At 54.1% G+C, this 17,225-nt stretch overlaps 1 protein-coding gene across 3 annotated transcripts in view; it reads right to left on the bottom strand.

Annotated features, from left to right (window-relative positions):
* Nucleotides 1-1,813: 1,813 nt before the first annotated feature.
* Nucleotides 1,814-17,225, bottom strand: part of MAU2 (MAU2 sister chromatid cohesion factor) — a 29,650-nt gene continuing 14,238 nt past the window's right edge. For 2 of the 3 annotated variants that reach the window (XM_077777031.1, XM_077777033.1), the window contains exons 8-19: nt 15,984-16,130; nt 15,780-15,870; nt 14,540-14,643; nt 13,513-13,590; nt 13,152-13,217; nt 10,990-11,076; nt 9,611-9,660; nt 9,338-9,415; nt 9,049-9,160; nt 6,103-6,193; nt 5,103-5,230; nt 1,814-4,736 (exon numbers count right to left, since the gene is read on the bottom strand). In XM_077777031.1, the coding sequence (XP_077633157.1) occupies nt 4,662-4,736; nt 5,103-5,230; nt 6,103-6,193; nt 9,049-9,160; nt 9,338-9,415; nt 9,611-9,660; nt 10,990-11,076; nt 13,152-13,217; nt 13,513-13,590; nt 14,540-14,643; nt 15,780-15,870; nt 15,984-16,130 (1,107 nt within the window). In that variant the 3' untranslated portion in view covers nt 1,814-4,661. The remainder of the gene's footprint in view (nt 4,737-5,102; nt 5,231-6,102; nt 6,194-9,048; nt 9,161-9,337; nt 9,416-9,610; nt 9,661-10,989; nt 11,077-13,151; nt 13,218-13,512; nt 13,591-14,539; nt 14,644-15,779; nt 15,871-15,983; nt 16,131-17,225) is intronic. The other variant, XM_077777032.1, reaches the window with a different exon arrangement.

The raw sequence follows: 17,225 nt of genomic DNA, 5'->3' as shown, positions 1-17,225 counted from the left end.
GAGATGGCCAGCAATGGGTGGACAGGCAGGATGTCTGAGGATTGGAGTGTGTGTAAAGGACACCTAATGACCTCCTACCCTGGCCACTCAGTGCTCAGGCCAGCTGCCCTTGCCATCTGCTGGCCTCTGTGAGGGCCACTCCTGGCCTCCCCCTCATCCTGTGACTGCTTCCTGGTTGTGTTCGTCACCCACTTCCCAAGTGTGTCCTGCACAGCCTGCAGAAGCTTCTCTGTACTGTGTCTGTTTGTGCTGACCAGTTCTGCTGAAAGGAACCTGCTTGGTTTTACCTGAGAGGTTCCCCCCAAATCTTGGACTCCAGCAGCCATTCTTTGTTTATCAATGTCTGGCAGTTTGTGGGAAATTCTCCGGAAACTGCTGATTTATTCAACCAGGGCATTGTTCTGCAGCGCCCAAATGAGCCTACTTCCTGTGAAACAGTGGCCATCTCAGGACTGGCTTACTCGTCACGTGTGCTTCACTCCCAGCCGGTGGCCACATGTCTGCTGGTGGGTGGTTTTGTCACATGGTGGATTTGTGGCTGTGCTCTGATTGGGTGGGCTCAGGTTGTGACTCCTGCAGAAAGGCTGTGAAGCCCCCGGTGGAAAAAACGATATCCCAGCCAACAGTAGGGCAGGCGGAGTCCACCCCAAGTGATAAAGCCGTTTATGGCTGGGTTGTTGGGGATGGAGCACAGGGGGACAGGCGTCAACATGTGCTGCAGTAGGGAGTTCTTCTTGGCAGGGCTGTGTGGGGTCCCAGACACACCTAGTGGCCAGTGGTGCTGCCTTGGGACCTTGGCCCAAAGGAAAGCTCATACGTGCTCCAAGGAGTGAGTTGAGACCACTTTGGCGTTATTGTGGGGCACAGTGATGAGACCAACAGGAGGGCCTTGTCATAGTGTGGGTGGCAGCCAGGCACCATCCTTGTGTTAAAAACAAGATGCAACCCAAGAAAACCAAAAACACATGTTCAAACAAAAATGTGTAGGGACACATCCACAGCAGCACCACTCACAATAGCTACAGGGACGAAGCAACCCAAGTACCTATCAATGGATGAACGGATAAACAAACTGGTCCATCCGTACAGTGGAATATCATTTAGCTTTCAGGAATGAAATTCTGATTCATGCTACAACGTGGATGGACCTTGAAGACATGTCGAGTGAAAGAAGCCAGATACAAAAGGCCACATTATGATCCCATTTATATGAAATGTCCAGAGCAGGCAAATCCACAGGCAGAAAGCAGATTAGGGGTTGGGGGAGGGGGAATGGGATTGAGAGTTAATGGGGACAGTGTTTCCTTTTGAGGGGATAAAAATATCCTGGAACTAGACAGGTGTTGCAACACTGTGAATGTATTTAGTGCCATTGAACTGTACATATTAAATGGTTAATTTTATGTGACTTTCGTGTCAAAAGAGAGAAGAAACATTGAAAAACAAAAACCTACCCCAAACCCTGTGTTTTCTAAGAACACAGGAAATAGGACACTAGGTGAGCAAGCAAATGTGTCTGTGGTAAGAGCCAGGGAGGAACAGGCAGTGCTGTGGGCCAAGTGTTTGAAGTCTATGGGGTCCCCTCTCCATGGGGTGGGGCATTCTGGAGGAACATCAATCAGGAGGAAAGAAGACTTGGGTTTCCATTAGGTCCTCCAGTCCAGGGGATGATGGGGCTTTGCATCCTTACACCTGTTGGTTAGCAGAACTCTCTGATGCCCACTCGTGGCCCTGCTAGCCAGGCCAGAGGGCGAGAGCCCATCTCTGGAGCAGTGCACACAAGGGACAGATAACAAGACAAAGACAAAGCAAGTGGTGGCTCCTGCAAGTTATTTTACTTTGAATATATAGGAAAAGAAATCCAACAACAGGAAGTTATGTTCTAGGGTTACGTCTTTTAAACAATGTTTTGTATTTACAAAAAATTTTTTCCTGATTAAAAGCACCAGCTGAAGTTACAGGCTGCTAAAACTGTAAGATATTACAAACCCATTAAAAGACATTATGCCAAACATACTTATTAAAAACCCTTAACAAAACAGAGACAATGCAATCAACAAATGCAACCGACTGTACCAGGCAGCCCTTATCTGATTTCCTTGCCAGTGTTCCCAATTGGTGTGGTGGGGAGTTCTTACCCCAGGGAGAGGACCCTCGCTTCACCCATTGGTGACTGCAAAGACCCAGCCATGGGGAGGCAGCAGTGTGTGTCCCAGGGAACCCAGCTTCTCTTGGACCTGTCCCCCAGACCCTGAGGACCACAGGAGAAAGTGGAAGGGGCACACAAGAGTCTGGCCAGCTTTCGGTAATTTACCTGCCAACAGGAATCTTTCTGCTGCTCCCTTACACCGTTGTACACTGAAAGGCTTGGACTTTTCATTTGTCTGTTTTTTCTGAACACTTAGCTATGACTGTGAAAGGTCTCCCTGGGAGATCACTTGCTGCCTGTCTTAAATTCTTATGATTGAGTGAGAAATGTGAGGCACTCAATTCGGACTCACAAGAAGGTACTATGACAGCTTTATGTAACCAAAAGATGCAACAGCGAAGGGGAAGTTCAAAGCTTGCACGCGTATAAATGCATGCACACGCAGTCTGGCTTCCATAAAGCTAGAGTGGAATATCAAACGTGGAGTACTGAATTCTTAGCTGTAAACATAAAAACTTATCCTTAACTTTACATGAACATAGATAACAGGGTGGTCATTAAAAGTACTTTAAACATCAGGACAGATATTAAGTGTTGAGGTTCTTATTTCAACTGCTCTACATAAAAAATGCCCTAGAAGCAAAGAAAGGCTTAAATAAATATGAAGAGACAAACATGATGTACAGTGTGACTGAAGAAGTAATGAGGGTCTGGAGAGGTCAGACAGTGCGGGGTCCAGGCCAATAGGGGCAGCTCAAGGTAAGGGGGGGGGGGGCTCTGTCCCTTGGGTGGAGGGGAGGGCCTGGGGGAGGAGGAAGTACCCTTGAGGGGGGAGGAAGACAGGACAGGACAGCTTGTGGCAACATGTCACACCCTCTTCTATAGGCCTCATGGGCCCAGGGGGGTCAGCCAAAAAGGGGGTCCTGAGCAGCACGGGACAGTGCTAGGCTCTCCTGAGTGACCCAGGATGCCACAGAGATGATGGGTCCTTGTGGGACAAGTCCCGGCCAGCCCATGCCTCCAATCAGCAGTTCACTTTGCATGCCTGTCTCTGGCTTCCCAAGTGGGCAGCAGGGGCTTGATGCTGGCCTGGTAAGGGCAGTGGCCCAGCGCAGGGGGGTCTGCTGACAGCCCTGCTTGTGGCTAAGGCACACCCAGGCCTCAGGGCCTGAGCAGCTGACCTGAGTGATCCCAGTGTTCCTTCTATCAGACACTGAGGCTTCAAGAAGCAGCCCTCACAGTGCAAGGGTAACAAGATGCAAACTAACAAGCCACCCTGACTAACAAGACCACTCACCGTTCCTCTGCGGGGAGACGCTTCCAGGCACTGGAAGCTGGAGGCGGCGGCTACCTCGACTGCCCCCAATGCCACCATCACCGCTGGGGTACCTCCTCGACTATCCAAGAGGAACACAGAACTGAGCATGGCTGTCTGCACCTGGTTCAGGAAGAGGTTTCAATGCTGTCCCAAAACACAAGGCAGGTAGGTCGCCTCATCCTCCCTCCTGAGAGCAGGGCAAGGGCCCGGGGAACTGCTGCCTGCTTACTAGCTGAGCTCCAGGCGTCTGCGAATGTCCGCTGCTGAGCACACCACAGAGCTGTCAGGAGGCAAGGCCCTTCTTCCTTCAGGTACCCTGAGGTGGGCTGAGGGTACCTCGCTTCTCCCTGCCTCCTGCCCAGCAGCATGGATGCTGACGGGGGAAGGTAGCTGATGCACACATTAAGAGTCTCAGCCCCCAGCTCCAGGTCCGTGAATCACCACACACGCACGCACACACACACATGCACACCCGTGTCTACAAGAATGTGCACCTCCATCGCTGGACGCTGAATCCAGTCAGGGTACAGATGCTTGGAAGCCAAGTTCCTGGGTCCCCTAGGGTCCCTGATCAGAGGCCCTGGCTATCAGATGGGGGCAGGGAGGACACACTGGACAGAAAGGCAAGCTGGGGAAAGTGTCATGGTGGGATATGCATTCTTGTCCCTGACACATGCCATCACTTCTTCCCTCCAATTGTGGGGCAGAAACTGGTGTTTGGCCTCTGGAAGTTGCTGTGAGCAGAGGAAACACTCCAGCCAGGCACGGGGGCCCAGGTGACAGAAGTCGTGGTAATGCACCAGTGGTACCACCCACCCTGGCAACTGGCACCCCACTCCTCCGCCCAGACACGTTCCCTTGAAGGTGTGACTCAGACGTGGAAGCAAAACTGGCAATTCAAGTCCACTTTAAAAGATGGCTCTGGAAAGTTGGCTCCAATATCCCACCTGCAAGCCTCGGCACCGGGGGTCTTGTTACCTGGTGGGAATGGCTGCCCAGCTCTTCCTGGGAGGTGGACTCCACACTGCACACTCCACAGGGACTTGGAAGCTCTGGAGACAGTCAGGAAAGAAGCCTGGGGACACCCACTCCAGCACACCTCTAAGGAAAGCTCAAGTGCCATCTGGATGGAAGTAGGGGACACACCAGGTCCCACAGAGTCCCCGAGAAGCTGGGTGGCTCCTTTTGGGAGCTTCACAGGAGGCTGGCCAGGCTCGTATTAGGTCCATTCTGAGCTTGGAACTGCATGGGGGGTGGGCCGTCCGTCCACTGCAGAGAGGAGAGAACACACAGGTGAGGAGCAGGGGTGTGACAGGCTGCATGTCTGCCCTGGACTGCTGCCCTCTTTGGGCTGGCTGCCCAGCCAGGGCCCTTTGTCCTCCACCCCTGAGTCAGTGGGGCCTTTGGGAAGCAACTTACATCACCCACTCGGGTGACTGGTGCTGTCTCCCCCATCTGAGGGGGCTCCTGAGGCTAGGCTGAGTTAGGGATCGTTAGAGACATGCAAGGAGGTGGCAGCCAAGTGTGTACTTCCTCTTCAGGGAATAAGGCCCCTGCGGGCTTCATGCCGGGTAAACAGGACCCGAGGAGTCAACCAGCACCCCCATTTTGCCTCCCCAAACCCAGTGCCCATACCGTAATGAGGTTGTGTTCAGGGAGACTACAGGCCTCAATGTGGTCCTGGAGCAGCTGCTGCGAGAAGTTCTGATGCATCTGGGCCGCTTCATGGGCGTCTATGGCATTCCCACAGGCCTTGTTCAGGTCTAAGGGGGGGACACACACAGGGTAGGTTCATCTTGCCCTGTCACTGCCCCCAAGTCCTCCCCTTGGGTGTGGGTAGAGCCCTAAGGTCAAACCAGTAGGTTCTCCTGTGTACCTGGCAGGTCACCTGCCCTGAGCCCTGTCTCAGGATCAGCAAAGTCCACCTGCCAACAGCCTTCACACATGCCCTTCAGAGTTCCCAAGTCACATTCTTGTCGGTGGGTGAGCAGTGTGGCCCACGTGGACAGACACAAGGGCCAGTTGGGCAGTGAAAGCCCTTAGCTCCCTGTGGACACTGGCCCTTCCAGGGAGTTCCCAGCCAACCCTTGGGCACACAGGAACTCACTAGAGCATGGAACCTAACACCCACTTCTGAGGCAGGACTGAATGGACCCACAAAGCCCACTGCAGACAGGAGCAGCTCGTCTTCTGCCTCCTCCCAGGGGTCTGGATGAGTCTCTGGACTTTAACAGCATAATCTGTAAACAGGGGAGCAGCAGTACCAAAGCTGATGGCTGCTGAGAGCCCACTGGGCACCCAGAGCACTCTGGCCAGTACTGTCTGACAGGGATGACTAATGTAGCCATTCAGGGGGAAGGAAGCCAAGAGTGAGGGGTAGGGCTTACAACCCGATTCTTCACCCAGACCCCAAGAAATGGCGTTATGGAGAGAGTGAATCGATCCTGTGTTGAGCCCAGTGCCCACTGCCCCCAAACAGGATCTCCTGTGGAGCCTGAGTATATGCTGGAATTGGGGCTGTGCCCTGTAGAGGCCCAATCTGAGCAGAAGCTAAACAGGGCTTACCCAGTACCTTCTAGGCTTGGGTTCTTCCCAGCAGCCCTGATCTCTGCAAAGGGCTGGCTGCTGCACTCACCTCTCAGCAGGGCTGATGACCACAGCTGCACTGACATGTCTGGGATCTTGCTAGCCAGCTGCATGGCAGGCACCACCATGTTGTTACTCTCCTGTTGATCAAGAGCAACCAGGGAAGGGAGTGGGGACTGGGCCAGCAGCAGGGGCAGCCTAGGACCCACTTGCCACACCCAGCCCAGGCTGTGCCCTCTTCCTGCTGGCTGGCAAGCAAGCTCCTACTCCTACTTCATGGCCTTCTCTGAAGTACTCTTCTTTTTTTTTCTTTTTTTTTGCAGAGAGAGAGAGAGAAAGGGAAGAAGGGTGGAGGAGCAAGCAGAGGGAGAAAGTCTCAAGCAGGATCCATGCTCGGTGCATAGTCCAATACAAGGTTCAATCCCACAACCCCAGGATCACGCCCTGAGCCACAATCAAGAGTTGGATGCTCAACCAACTGAGCCACCCAGGCACCCAAATGAAGTACTCTTCAACACCTCAGGGAAAAATAAAGCGCCCTCACTCTTCAACTCTGCATGTACTTCCTCACTGGGGCACTGTTGGCTATGAACAAGTCTACGTGCCTTTGTTCTTTCTCACCAGAACAAAAGGCACTGGCAGCAGATCAGGAGCCAACTAGAAATGCACATTCAGAGGTCCCAGGGCCTGGGGGAGGAAGCAGTCGCCCTGGTGGGAGTGATGAGGGCTGAATGGGTAAAGGAAGAAGAAGGGAGGTTTCTCTGCTACCTACAAGTCCACTCTTGTGGGAGGTTACCTGACATGCAGGGCTGCGGGACACCAGGGCATGTTAACTCTCCAACCCTGACTGAGTGGCCATACAACGCCACTGCCCTCAATGCCCAGCATGTGCTAAGAGTGGACAGGGGGCCATAAACACCCATCCCTGACCCCATGATGATTGGCACCACTGCTCTGACCCCACTCAGCCTAGGGACCACAAGCTCTGCTAGCCTGAATGCTGGATTCAAGGTGACATGGGAAAAATCCCTACCTACCAGTTGCTGGCAAACACCTGCCATGTAGCCAAGAGTCCTACAAACCATCAACAGCAACTCCCGTAGCCCAGCTTCAGCACAGACCAGATCAGGTAAGACACACCTCCTCACAGACACAGAAGCCCAATGCCTTCACACTGCCCTAAGGCTGGTACCTCAAAGATGAACTCCAGGTGGGTCTCAAAGCTTTTCAAAATTGAATGAGGTCCTTCCAAGTTCTCAGAATGCACAACAGAACTAATCTATTCCTTTAGGCCTGGGGTTGGGACTCTGTTTGGAAGCTGCCAGAAGGACAGTATCTGTTGGCTCTCCTGGGCAGGCTCCCCCATGCCAGCCTTGTGGCCCTCTTGTGGTATGAAAATGTGTGATTCTGAGAGGTATCTGTGTGAGGCTGCTCACAAACTTATGATGCCTGTGGACACTCTAGGCTGGCAGGCCCAGGTAGAGTTGGCTGTGTCTGGGTATAGCTCCTTTACACCTGGAGCCACTTGAGCCCAGGCCTGGTCTAAGGGCCCTTGGGGGGTCCCATGCCACTCCAAACAGGCCCAGACAAACACGGAGCAGTGGAGGCTCCTAAATAAGTTCTGTAGGATGCCCCAGGATCGCCCCAAACATGAACCAGAGTTGCAGCTGAAAAACTGCTTTGCTACCCTGCCTTATTCAAGGTGGTTTCTGGAGACTTCTAGACAAATGAGAGCCAGTGAGGTCTGGTTCTAAGCCTGGGTCTGCAGTCTGGGGCTGTGTGATCTTCATCTCCCCATCTGGAAAGTGGGGTAATCACATCCACCACACCGAGACACGAGGTGGGCAGCTCACACTCGGCAGTGCCTCATGTTGAGCCCCTTGTTCCCCACGTGGCCCCTAAACACACTGAAGCCACTGCTCTCAGTGCGCTCAGAGGCTGAGGAAGAGGGGACAGCGTACTCAAGGAGCAGAGCTGTGCTGTCCTCTCCCTTTGGAGGTGGTGATGTCCCCAGTGTTCAGGCCAGGGCCACCAGGACCTGAGCTGCGGGGTCACAGCAAGTGCTTGTCATGTGACTGTGGGGAGGGAGATGTGCCAAGGTTGCTAAAAATGCTCATTCTGTGGGAGCTCTAGGGTTTGATCAGAGGAAACCCTGTGGGCCAAGGGTTAGCTAAAGCGAGGCTGGCTCAACTACGAAGCAGATGCTGCTTCAAAATTCTTGTGGCCACGAAGAAAACCCTCAGCCAATGCTACAGAAAAACACAAGATATCAAATTATGAAAACAGCCTAAAAAACAAAACCTATGCGTAGGCAGAGGCAGCTGGAAACAGCTGGAACACAGAAGACATGCAATCACTTCCCCCATGCTTCTCAGACTTCCTATGATGAACACGTCATGTTAGATAACATGAACAAATGCTATCTTAAAATATATTACTCCCCTCATGAGGTCTACAAGTGAAGAGTAGGTAACAATGCACACTCCAGATACTCCATCTGACTCAGAGACCTGGAGTTGGTTGATCCCACTGGGGACCAGTCCCCATGAGGCCATTCTAAGTAAGGGTGAAAACACAGGGTGCCCTGAGGATGACACTGTGTGTGCTGGGCAAAATGGAGCCTGAGGGCTCTGGCTGAGAAGACATACCTCTCCGCCCCCAGGTATTAACACAGAACGGGGAACGTGCCCCTGGCCCCCCAGGCTCTGGATAGCCCTCAGGGCTCTAACTACTGCCTCTGCTTAACCACTGCCTGCATACAGCACTGGACCCGTCTGCCTCACAGACCCACCCTTCAGGGATCTAAAGCTCCCCCAACCCTGCTTCCCATGATGCCAAGGTGCCCCTGCCTTCACGGAGCCTCATGAAGCAGTGAGGAGTGGGCAAGTTACTGAGATAAAATCATGGAGGGGCACAGGATGCAAAGTGCTGCTGGGTGGTATTTCGTAAGCACTGTGCCAGCCCCCAGCCTCTTAGGCCAGCCCCGGGCACTCACTCTGTGGTTCCCCAACACATAGAAGATGTGGCCCAGAAGCACCAGGGAGCAGGCTGTGAGCCGGTTCAGGTCCTCTGCGTTGGACATCTTCAGAGTTTCTCGAAGAAATCGCCTATGTGAAAACAAATGCTAAAGCCCCATGGGGATGCCTTATCGGTAGGAAAAGGCAGCAGCAGCCCCAAGGCCCTGAGTAGAGCCCACCTTTCTTAGGGACAGAGGGCCTTGGGCACATGCTGTCAGGGAGCAACGCAGGAGGGCATGGGGCAACCAGTCCTCTCCTGGTACTCACTTGGCCTCATTGTAGCGTCCCTGGAAGAAGGAGAAGAGCCCTCGCACATAGAAAGCTGCTGCTCGGAGGCAGTGTGAGCTGATGGGAGAGAGCGATCACACTTTGGTGAGATTTTTGTGAATGCAGCCGGTTAAAAAAGGGGAGTGGGCAGAGGACGGGGAGAGAGGTGCAAATACACAGGGCAGTTGGGTATTCCAGCACTGACACCACCCCAAGAGCAGAAAAAGTCTAAGACGATAGGTCTAATGGGCACTCAGCACTGGGTCCTCCTACCTGACAGGGAAGCTATGGTCTGGATTGATCCTCTCCAACAAACTGTACAGCTGTGGTGGAAATGTCAGTTAGAATCATCTTGAATAAACACAAGAAAATTCAGCCTCAAACAGCCACTAAATGACTAGGGCTGCTTGCATCTTCCCAACCCAAACTTTACCCCAATCCCATTCCTGGGTAACCTGCCAGGAGAGGGGTCAGGACCTACAAGAACAGATGAGAGCACTTTAGGAGGCTGCACAGAGCTGTCTACTTCCTTGTCCCCCCCACCCGATGGGAATCATGGCCTCTGGTGTGAAGGGCTGGGGTCCTCACACCCTCAGCCTGCCCTGTGTCAGATGAAGGGGACTGGGGTGTCAGGGCAGCTGCTTAGTCTCAGCCTCTGTATGGTCAGAGGGGCCCTGTGTGGAGGAGTGAGGTGGTGAGATCAGCCCACGTGGGCCTTGTCAGTTGGGGGTGGGCTTTATCTGAAGGTGCAGGGATCCTGGGAGGCTCTGATAGGCACCATGTGACTGATGTTTTAGGTCCCCTCCAGCTACCAAGGGAGAGGTAGGGAACAAGGGTTGAAGTGGCCTGAAGTTACTCCCAGTGTTCCCATAGCACCTCCAAGAGGCAGACACTGAGAGGGCAAAAATCCTCCATGAGCCACCAAGTGTGACCCATGGAGGCCACTCCTGGCCCTATGATGACCTGTCCATTGCTCCCTGACTGCTGGAGCATTAAGTCTGGGCTTTCTCTGCTCCCTGCAGCCCAAAGCATCCAAACTAACCCAGAAGTTGGGAGGTCAGCCAAACTTTTTATAGACAAGAGATAAAATGAAAACCATGAAGGTAGAAAAGTAACTAAATCTGAGATACTCTGGAAGCAGGATGCCAGCACTGGGAGGGGAGGCAGTGACCCTAGGGCTGAGGGGAAGATCCCAGGGCTGAGGGTCGCAGGGGGAACCTGGTGAGGGCACCTGTCCCGTGAGGACAAGCCCTGGGACCCCCTACCCCTTAGGAGGCTGGGTCATTAGGACAACCTAGGAGCACAGTGCAGAGGACTGCCTGCCTGAGCTGCTGCTCCTCGTAAGCCACGAGGCCTCCTGACATTCTAGAACAGACAGCTCAGGGTAGAAGAAACTGGATTTCTTCTGTGGGACTCAATAAAGCTTGGCTCATTTTTAACAAGGAGAAGTATAATTTAGCTAGGGAACGTTCCTGTCCGAGATCCGGCCTGCCCTAGCCATGCTTGCAACTCTGTGTGGGACACAAGTGTGCCACTTGCTGAAGAATGGAAACCCTGGGGCTGCTGAGATCTGCTGGTGCCCAGGACAACCCCAACCCCACCACCCTCGAATAAGAGCTAAAAAGATACCAAACATGAAGCATGTCACCTACTACCTCTTGGTGTCTATTTCCTTCCCGTATATACACACTCGCCAGATTGGTCACAATGAAGGCCCACAGCTCCTGGTGGTTGGTGAGCTAGAACAGGACACATGGGCATTAGAGGGCTAGGCTGGGCACAGCCACATCACACCACGGCCACTCAGTGGCATAGGAGCCACCCAAGTGCTCCACAGCAACTCATCCAGAATCACTTGACTCATTTCATTTCAGACATATCCCCTTGCCTGCCTCCTAAACCCCAAGGGCATAGAGTCGTTAGTTCTTTTCACTATCAAACAGTCATCTGCACTGTAAGAAATTCAGGAAACAAAGGAAAACCAGCCACCCCTGCCCCTGCCCCGCCAACACACTGCATTTTAGTCCATTTTCTGCTTGTTTCTCAGGACTGAGACCTGGGCAGCCCCTTCCTCCACACTACAGTCAGTGATGCCTGGGACTCCAGTGTGGGCTGACACAGCAGAAGCACTTGCTGGTCCTGGGGAGGACACTGCCAGGAGGGTAGCTGAGACTGTCAGAGACCAGAGATGCTGCCGATGGCTGGTAGCAGATGACCGTTGTCCCCAGCTCTTCTTGGGAAATAAAAACGGTCAAAAGAGAGATCAATCTGAGAGGTCCGAGTGTTACCCAGATCCTGGTTGCCAGCGGGGCCGAGTACAGCTATATAAGAGGCTGAGGATGCCTAGGAAATGCAGACCTTCCCCTGCCCCACCAGGACCCCAGCATGTGCCAAGGAAGCCCAGAAGGTCTTCTGATGTGAGCAAAGACACTCTGGTTTATTTTGTTTGTTGGAAGACCACAGGAAGAGCACGTGCTCGGGGCCAGGGGGTTTGAGTGTGTATCCTGGCTGCACCACTTCCCACGTGGCCTGTAGGAGAGCCATGCGGACTCCCTGAGGCACAAAATATCAAAGCAGCAGCAGCCACTTGCGGGAAGTAAGGCGGGGAGGGAGGGGTGGAGAGCACTTCGTGGGGCCATGGGATAACTGCGGGCAACACAGGGTGGTGTGTATGGGGGTCCTGGTATCACTGCAGCTGGCAGCAGAAGCTGACCAGGGCTCAGAGGAATGGACATAGATGGGAAGGCCCAGAAGGCCATGGAAGTGGACACCACGTCTACTCTCACACTCTGGCATGCAGCCAGAGGCTCCTAACATTGCCAAGACAAGCAGCAGGGCTGGCGGCATCCACAGCCACACAGAGCATCTCAGAGGAGCAGCAATGCCGCTGAGCCCAACCCCAGGAGCAAAGAGATCTGTAGACTGACACAAGGGACAGAGCAGAGCTCCCCATCTGACAGGGCACACGCAGCACCCTCAGCAACTTTACTCGAGTCACACAGTCACCCCCAGGTCCCAACATCTCTGCCTGGGGCCTCCTCAGTCCCCCTGGGAGGAAAGTGTTGCTAGCCTCCTTTTCCTGTGAGGACATCGAGGCCAAGGTAGGGATGTGCTTATCTGGTCCTGGAACAAGGCAGGCAGACTGGGACCTGGCACTGGGCTAGCAACTCCCAGACCTGGGGGTTGGGGGACGGGGGAGAGGAGGTGTCTCTCAAGGAGGATGTGGCACCAGCTTTCTCCCAGGGCCCAGGGGGACCCATCAGAGGCAAGGGCATCGTCCCAGCAGAGCTCCCTCATGATCTGCAGCACCAGGTATCCTCTGTCCCCGCAGCAACTCGGCCGCTGTAGGGTGAGGGCAGACCCAGCTCTGTGTCCCAGGACTGCCCTGAACCCTGGCAAGTGACTCTGCATTTTCAGCTGTGACAGGAGCCAACACCATCCCGGCAGGATATTAGGAAGGCTGGGAATCAGGAGTGAAAGAAGCTGCAGAGGTACCAGTGGGCTCTGGGCTCTCCCTGGTGGCTGCCCTCCAGGTTAGCTGGGGAACCCCCACCTTAGGCTAGCCAGAAGCCTCCTTGCCCATAGCTATCTCCTGTCATACTGTGTTGCCAGTGGCGGCCCTGACCCATCTGAGTAGCCCAGAACCTGCCACGGGAAGCCCCGGCCCGTCATTGCCATGGGCCACATCAAGCTGAATGCTGGAGAGTGGCCCGCTGAACACGGTTTCATGCAGAGGCTGTCCTCATCACAGACCATGCCTGACTCCTCACGGAGAAGCACCGCCCGCCCCGTGGAGTGAGGGCAGGCACCTTACCCGCAGGGCTGTGGTGAACTGGGCTTCTGCATTGTCCATGCAGTTGACAGAGACACAGTATAGGCCCTGGAAGAAGAAGGCATTGAGGCCCTGAAGGCACGCAGTCTCCCCCGGTGCACAACTAAACCCACAGGAGCCTGGTAAGTGACTATTGAGCCAGCTACACCTGAGCTTTACTCTGGCAAAGAGGCGGAAAGATGGCATGCTTGATTATTCCCTCCCTCCAGGACCTAAGTCAACTCAGACTTAAGATGCCAGTCAGAAGGAAGCCCGCTGGAAATATTCTGGATCCTGCACGGGGCAGCAATCACGGGATCACCAACGGGAACCAGGCTGGGGGCAGGCAGCCCAGTGCACTCACCAGCAGTGTGTGCAGCTGCGCGGCGTGGTTGGAGAAGAGCCGGGGGGACTGCTGGCACAGCTGGCAGACCTGGGAGATCTGCCGGGAAAGAGCATGCTCAACGTCACATGGGCTGTAACACGGGACCTGGTATCCCAGCAGCATTTCGGAGAACCTCAAAGCTGACACGTGTGCCTGCATCCTACCTTCTCTAACTCAGGCACAAAGTCCCAGCAACGGTGTTTGTTGTGAAGGCAAGTGTGGCCCTGACCTCCTCAAGAATGATGACCCTTGTCCATTGCCACCACCACATCCTCCCTTTCTGCCATGTCTCAGCCATATAGCACCTTCACCTACTCAGGGCCCCCGCCCTCCTCAGGAAGGTGAGCATCAGAGATTATGGATCGGGTCAGGAGGAATGTTAGGAACACTGTCAGGGAACCCCAAATTCTCAGAACCCATGTCTGCCTACTTTTAGAGAAAGGACTATTATTGATTTCTCTTTTATTTTTTGCTTGTTTATTTATTTTTGAGAGAGAGAGAGACAGACAGACAGACAGACAGAGGAGGGGCAGAAAGAGAGACATACACACACAGAACCCGGAGTAAGCTCCAGGCTCCATGCTGTCAGGAGAGGCCAATGCAGGGCTCAAACTCACAAACTGCAAGATCATGACCTGAGCTGAAGTCGGATCCTTAACTAACTGAGCCACCCACACGTCCCTCTCTTTTTTCAGTAGGCTTCATGCCCAGCACAGAGCCCAGTGTGTGGCTTGAACTCACACCTGAGATCAAGACCTGAGCTGAGATCAAAAGTATGACGCTCAACCAGCTGAGCCACCCTGCCCCAGGACCTCTGACTTCTGTACCATATTCTCTGATTAGCTGTGTGCATCAGGGTCATGAATTAACAAGTTACAGTGATACAAGGGTGGATATTCTACTGACACACACTGGGCAAATTTACGTTCTCCCATGTGACGACCTCTGAGACGTGGCAAACTCCAACAGTTTTCCCACCCATGTTTGTGGCCTCTGGTGGCATTACCTCCTGCAACGCAGTAGCCTTGTGTCCCGTGACGAGCCTACACATGATGATGTGCTCAAGCAGGATCACTTGGAAGGAGGACAGGATAGGGCTGCAGTCAAGCACTGGGGATGAGAAGTGGGGTGAGCACTCAAGGTACAGCTAGAGAAGAGACCGCAGGAGACTGACACAGAGCCTCCTGGGGACTTCACACCCTCCCATCCCCCAACACACTGGCCCTTTGGCTGCCCATCTGCTCTGCTGGGCACCAGCTCTGTCACCTCACTTGATGCCCGCTGCACCCTAGAGCAAGTGGGCTCATCTCCCTGTCCAGGTGGGGAGACAGCCAGGTTTTAGTGACTAGAGTGTTCTAAGAATAAGAAACCCTAAGAGGTTTGTCTTCCATCCTTATTCCACTCTGACCCAGGGGAGTGCTCAGGAGCACTCTGGACACAATGGTTCTAGAAATGTTGAAGTAGCCCAGGAGACTGAAAGTGTGCAAAAGGCCTCAGGCAGCAGTGAGGGGAGCCAGCTATTGGGTTCCGTGAGAGGCTGCCCTCACCCTGGAACCAGACAGTGCCCACAGCCCTTTCCCAACTCATCTGGAGGGAAAGAACCGCCATCTTTGTGGGCTTTGATTCTACAGTCCTGAAGGCTCCTCCCCTGCTGGCACTTAGGAGGGCACAGGAAGCAAACGAACAGATTAAGAGGGGTGCTGAGCCAGCTACAGACACATGCAGTTCTCAGATCCTACTAGTCAAAGGACCCCTGGTCCCAGCAGATGGATTAGTTGAGCATCCAGGCAGAACCCAGGACCTCTAGAGAATCTGTTGTTGGTCAGTGAGAACGGAGTTCCAATCCTAGTCTCACCAAGCATTGATTCTCAGTCACAACACTGAGAACAGAGAGCAAAAGCAGCTGCCATCTCTTTCAACTGAGCACTGCTGTCCCAACAGGCTCTGCTGGTGACCCACTAACTTCACAGCCATCTTAAGCAGTGGGAGGATACAACAGAGATGGTACAAGATACGGAATAAGGATCAACCCTAGGCTTGGCCTGCTCTGCCCCTCTCCCAGACTGCCCCCATCTTCCAAATGGGTTAACAAGACCCATGAGGCAGGGACTCATGGTGACTGCTCAGCAATGTTGTCATTCTGGATTCTTCAGGCCAGTATAAGAGGTGGCACTTAGGCCACCCACCAGGGGGCGCTGTGGCTAAGCGACCTACCAATGGAACTTGGCCCCAATGAGAAAACTTACTCTTGAGCTTCTCCAGCTGCATGAGAGCTTTGTCTGTGTATTTCTGTGCTTTCTCCAGGTAGCCGGCCTGCATAGAGTGCATCACGGTCACCTGGCAACAAGACCAGACAGCGGTGGTCACTGTGACCCTCTCCCCGCTCCCCCCCAGCCACCCTCTCCCCGCTCCCCCCCAGCCACCCTGGCCCCAGGCCTCTAAAGACTCACCAGGTAGACAAGCACACACATGTGCTCCTTGGGCAGCCAGTGGAAGAGGTCGGCAGGGTTGCTAGGCAGGATCTCATCATCGTGCAGCGTGGAGATGGTCTGGATGCACTGCTGCAGCTGCTTCAAGCACGGCTTCACACTCTTCACCTGGAGTGGGCAAGTGGTACCACATGCCTGAGTGCCTGTCCACTCCCAGCAGGTGCCATGTCCCTCAGGACACAAGGCACCCTCAGTGGCGGCTAGCCAGGTCCTGCCTGTCCAGCAACCTCTTAGCCCCCTCCTTCCAGGAGACCCTGCTATGCTCACCATAGGTGTAGGAACCCCACCCCTAGATTGGTCAGCCAGCTCTCAGGGAGCGGGGCAGGGCCAGGTAGGTCATCTGTGGGACTAAGGATTGGCCACCACCCAGTGCTGGGCCCAATACCAAGTCCTGCGAGAAGCCTGTCCAAAGATCCTGCTCAAGTCACGTTTCTTCTTTCCTGTAGTAACCCCAGGAGAGAAGGACAAGGCTGGGGCAATTGGTTATCCTGGGGGATGGGAAGTGGCTAGCTGGGGTTCCTGCAGGCACCATGGTTTGTACAGACTGGCCTCTCTGCACAGGGAAGCCCTGTCCCAAGGACCCCACAGGCCATTTCCATAGCCATCAGCACTCCATGAGTGTTCTGTGTTCCTACGTGTTGAGTGTGGTGCTTGGCTCAATTGGCACAGCTAGGTGCAAGAGGGGGAACACAGGAAGCCCCTCACCAATGAGATACCTGTTCAGCACTTTCTGGGGCTTTCACAGCCACTAGGCTCCATCTGTAGCCTCCCAGCACAACAGAGAGGTCCTGCCTGTGGCTGGTCACTAGGACAGGGTGGGGTAAGATGGAGTAGCACCCCCAAAAGGCTGAGATGGTCACCCATGCACAGATGTAGCTGCTCCTGGACCCCATGAGGATTGGTGTACTCTTGGATACAGCTGATCCTGTCAGTCCCTACTCAAACAGCATAAAGCAGTCATCACCTGGGGGAGGGGGGTGGACACACACTGCTTGAGCACCCGCTGTGCGCCTGGCACCATGCCAGAATCCTTGGTTTATTCTCATGAATTCCCCAAAATGCAACTGTCCATGCACTGAGTGGCCATGTATGCTGCAAGTATTCCTGCCATAACGCTGGAAACAGGAGACTCCCATTCTCAGAGTACCCTCTGCTCATGGGGACAGAGCACTTGTGCCAGACTATGACAAGGTGTGGAATGGA

The sequence above is a fragment of the Crocuta crocuta genome, unplaced genomic scaffold (genome assembly GCF_008692635.1).
Source record: "Crocuta crocuta isolate KB4526 unplaced genomic scaffold, BGI_CrCroc_1.0 scaffold77, whole genome shotgun sequence".
Classification (NCBI taxonomy): Eukaryota; Metazoa; Chordata; class Mammalia; order Carnivora; family Hyaenidae; genus Crocuta; species Crocuta crocuta.
This window is presented reverse-complemented; position numbering and strand designations above follow the sequence as displayed.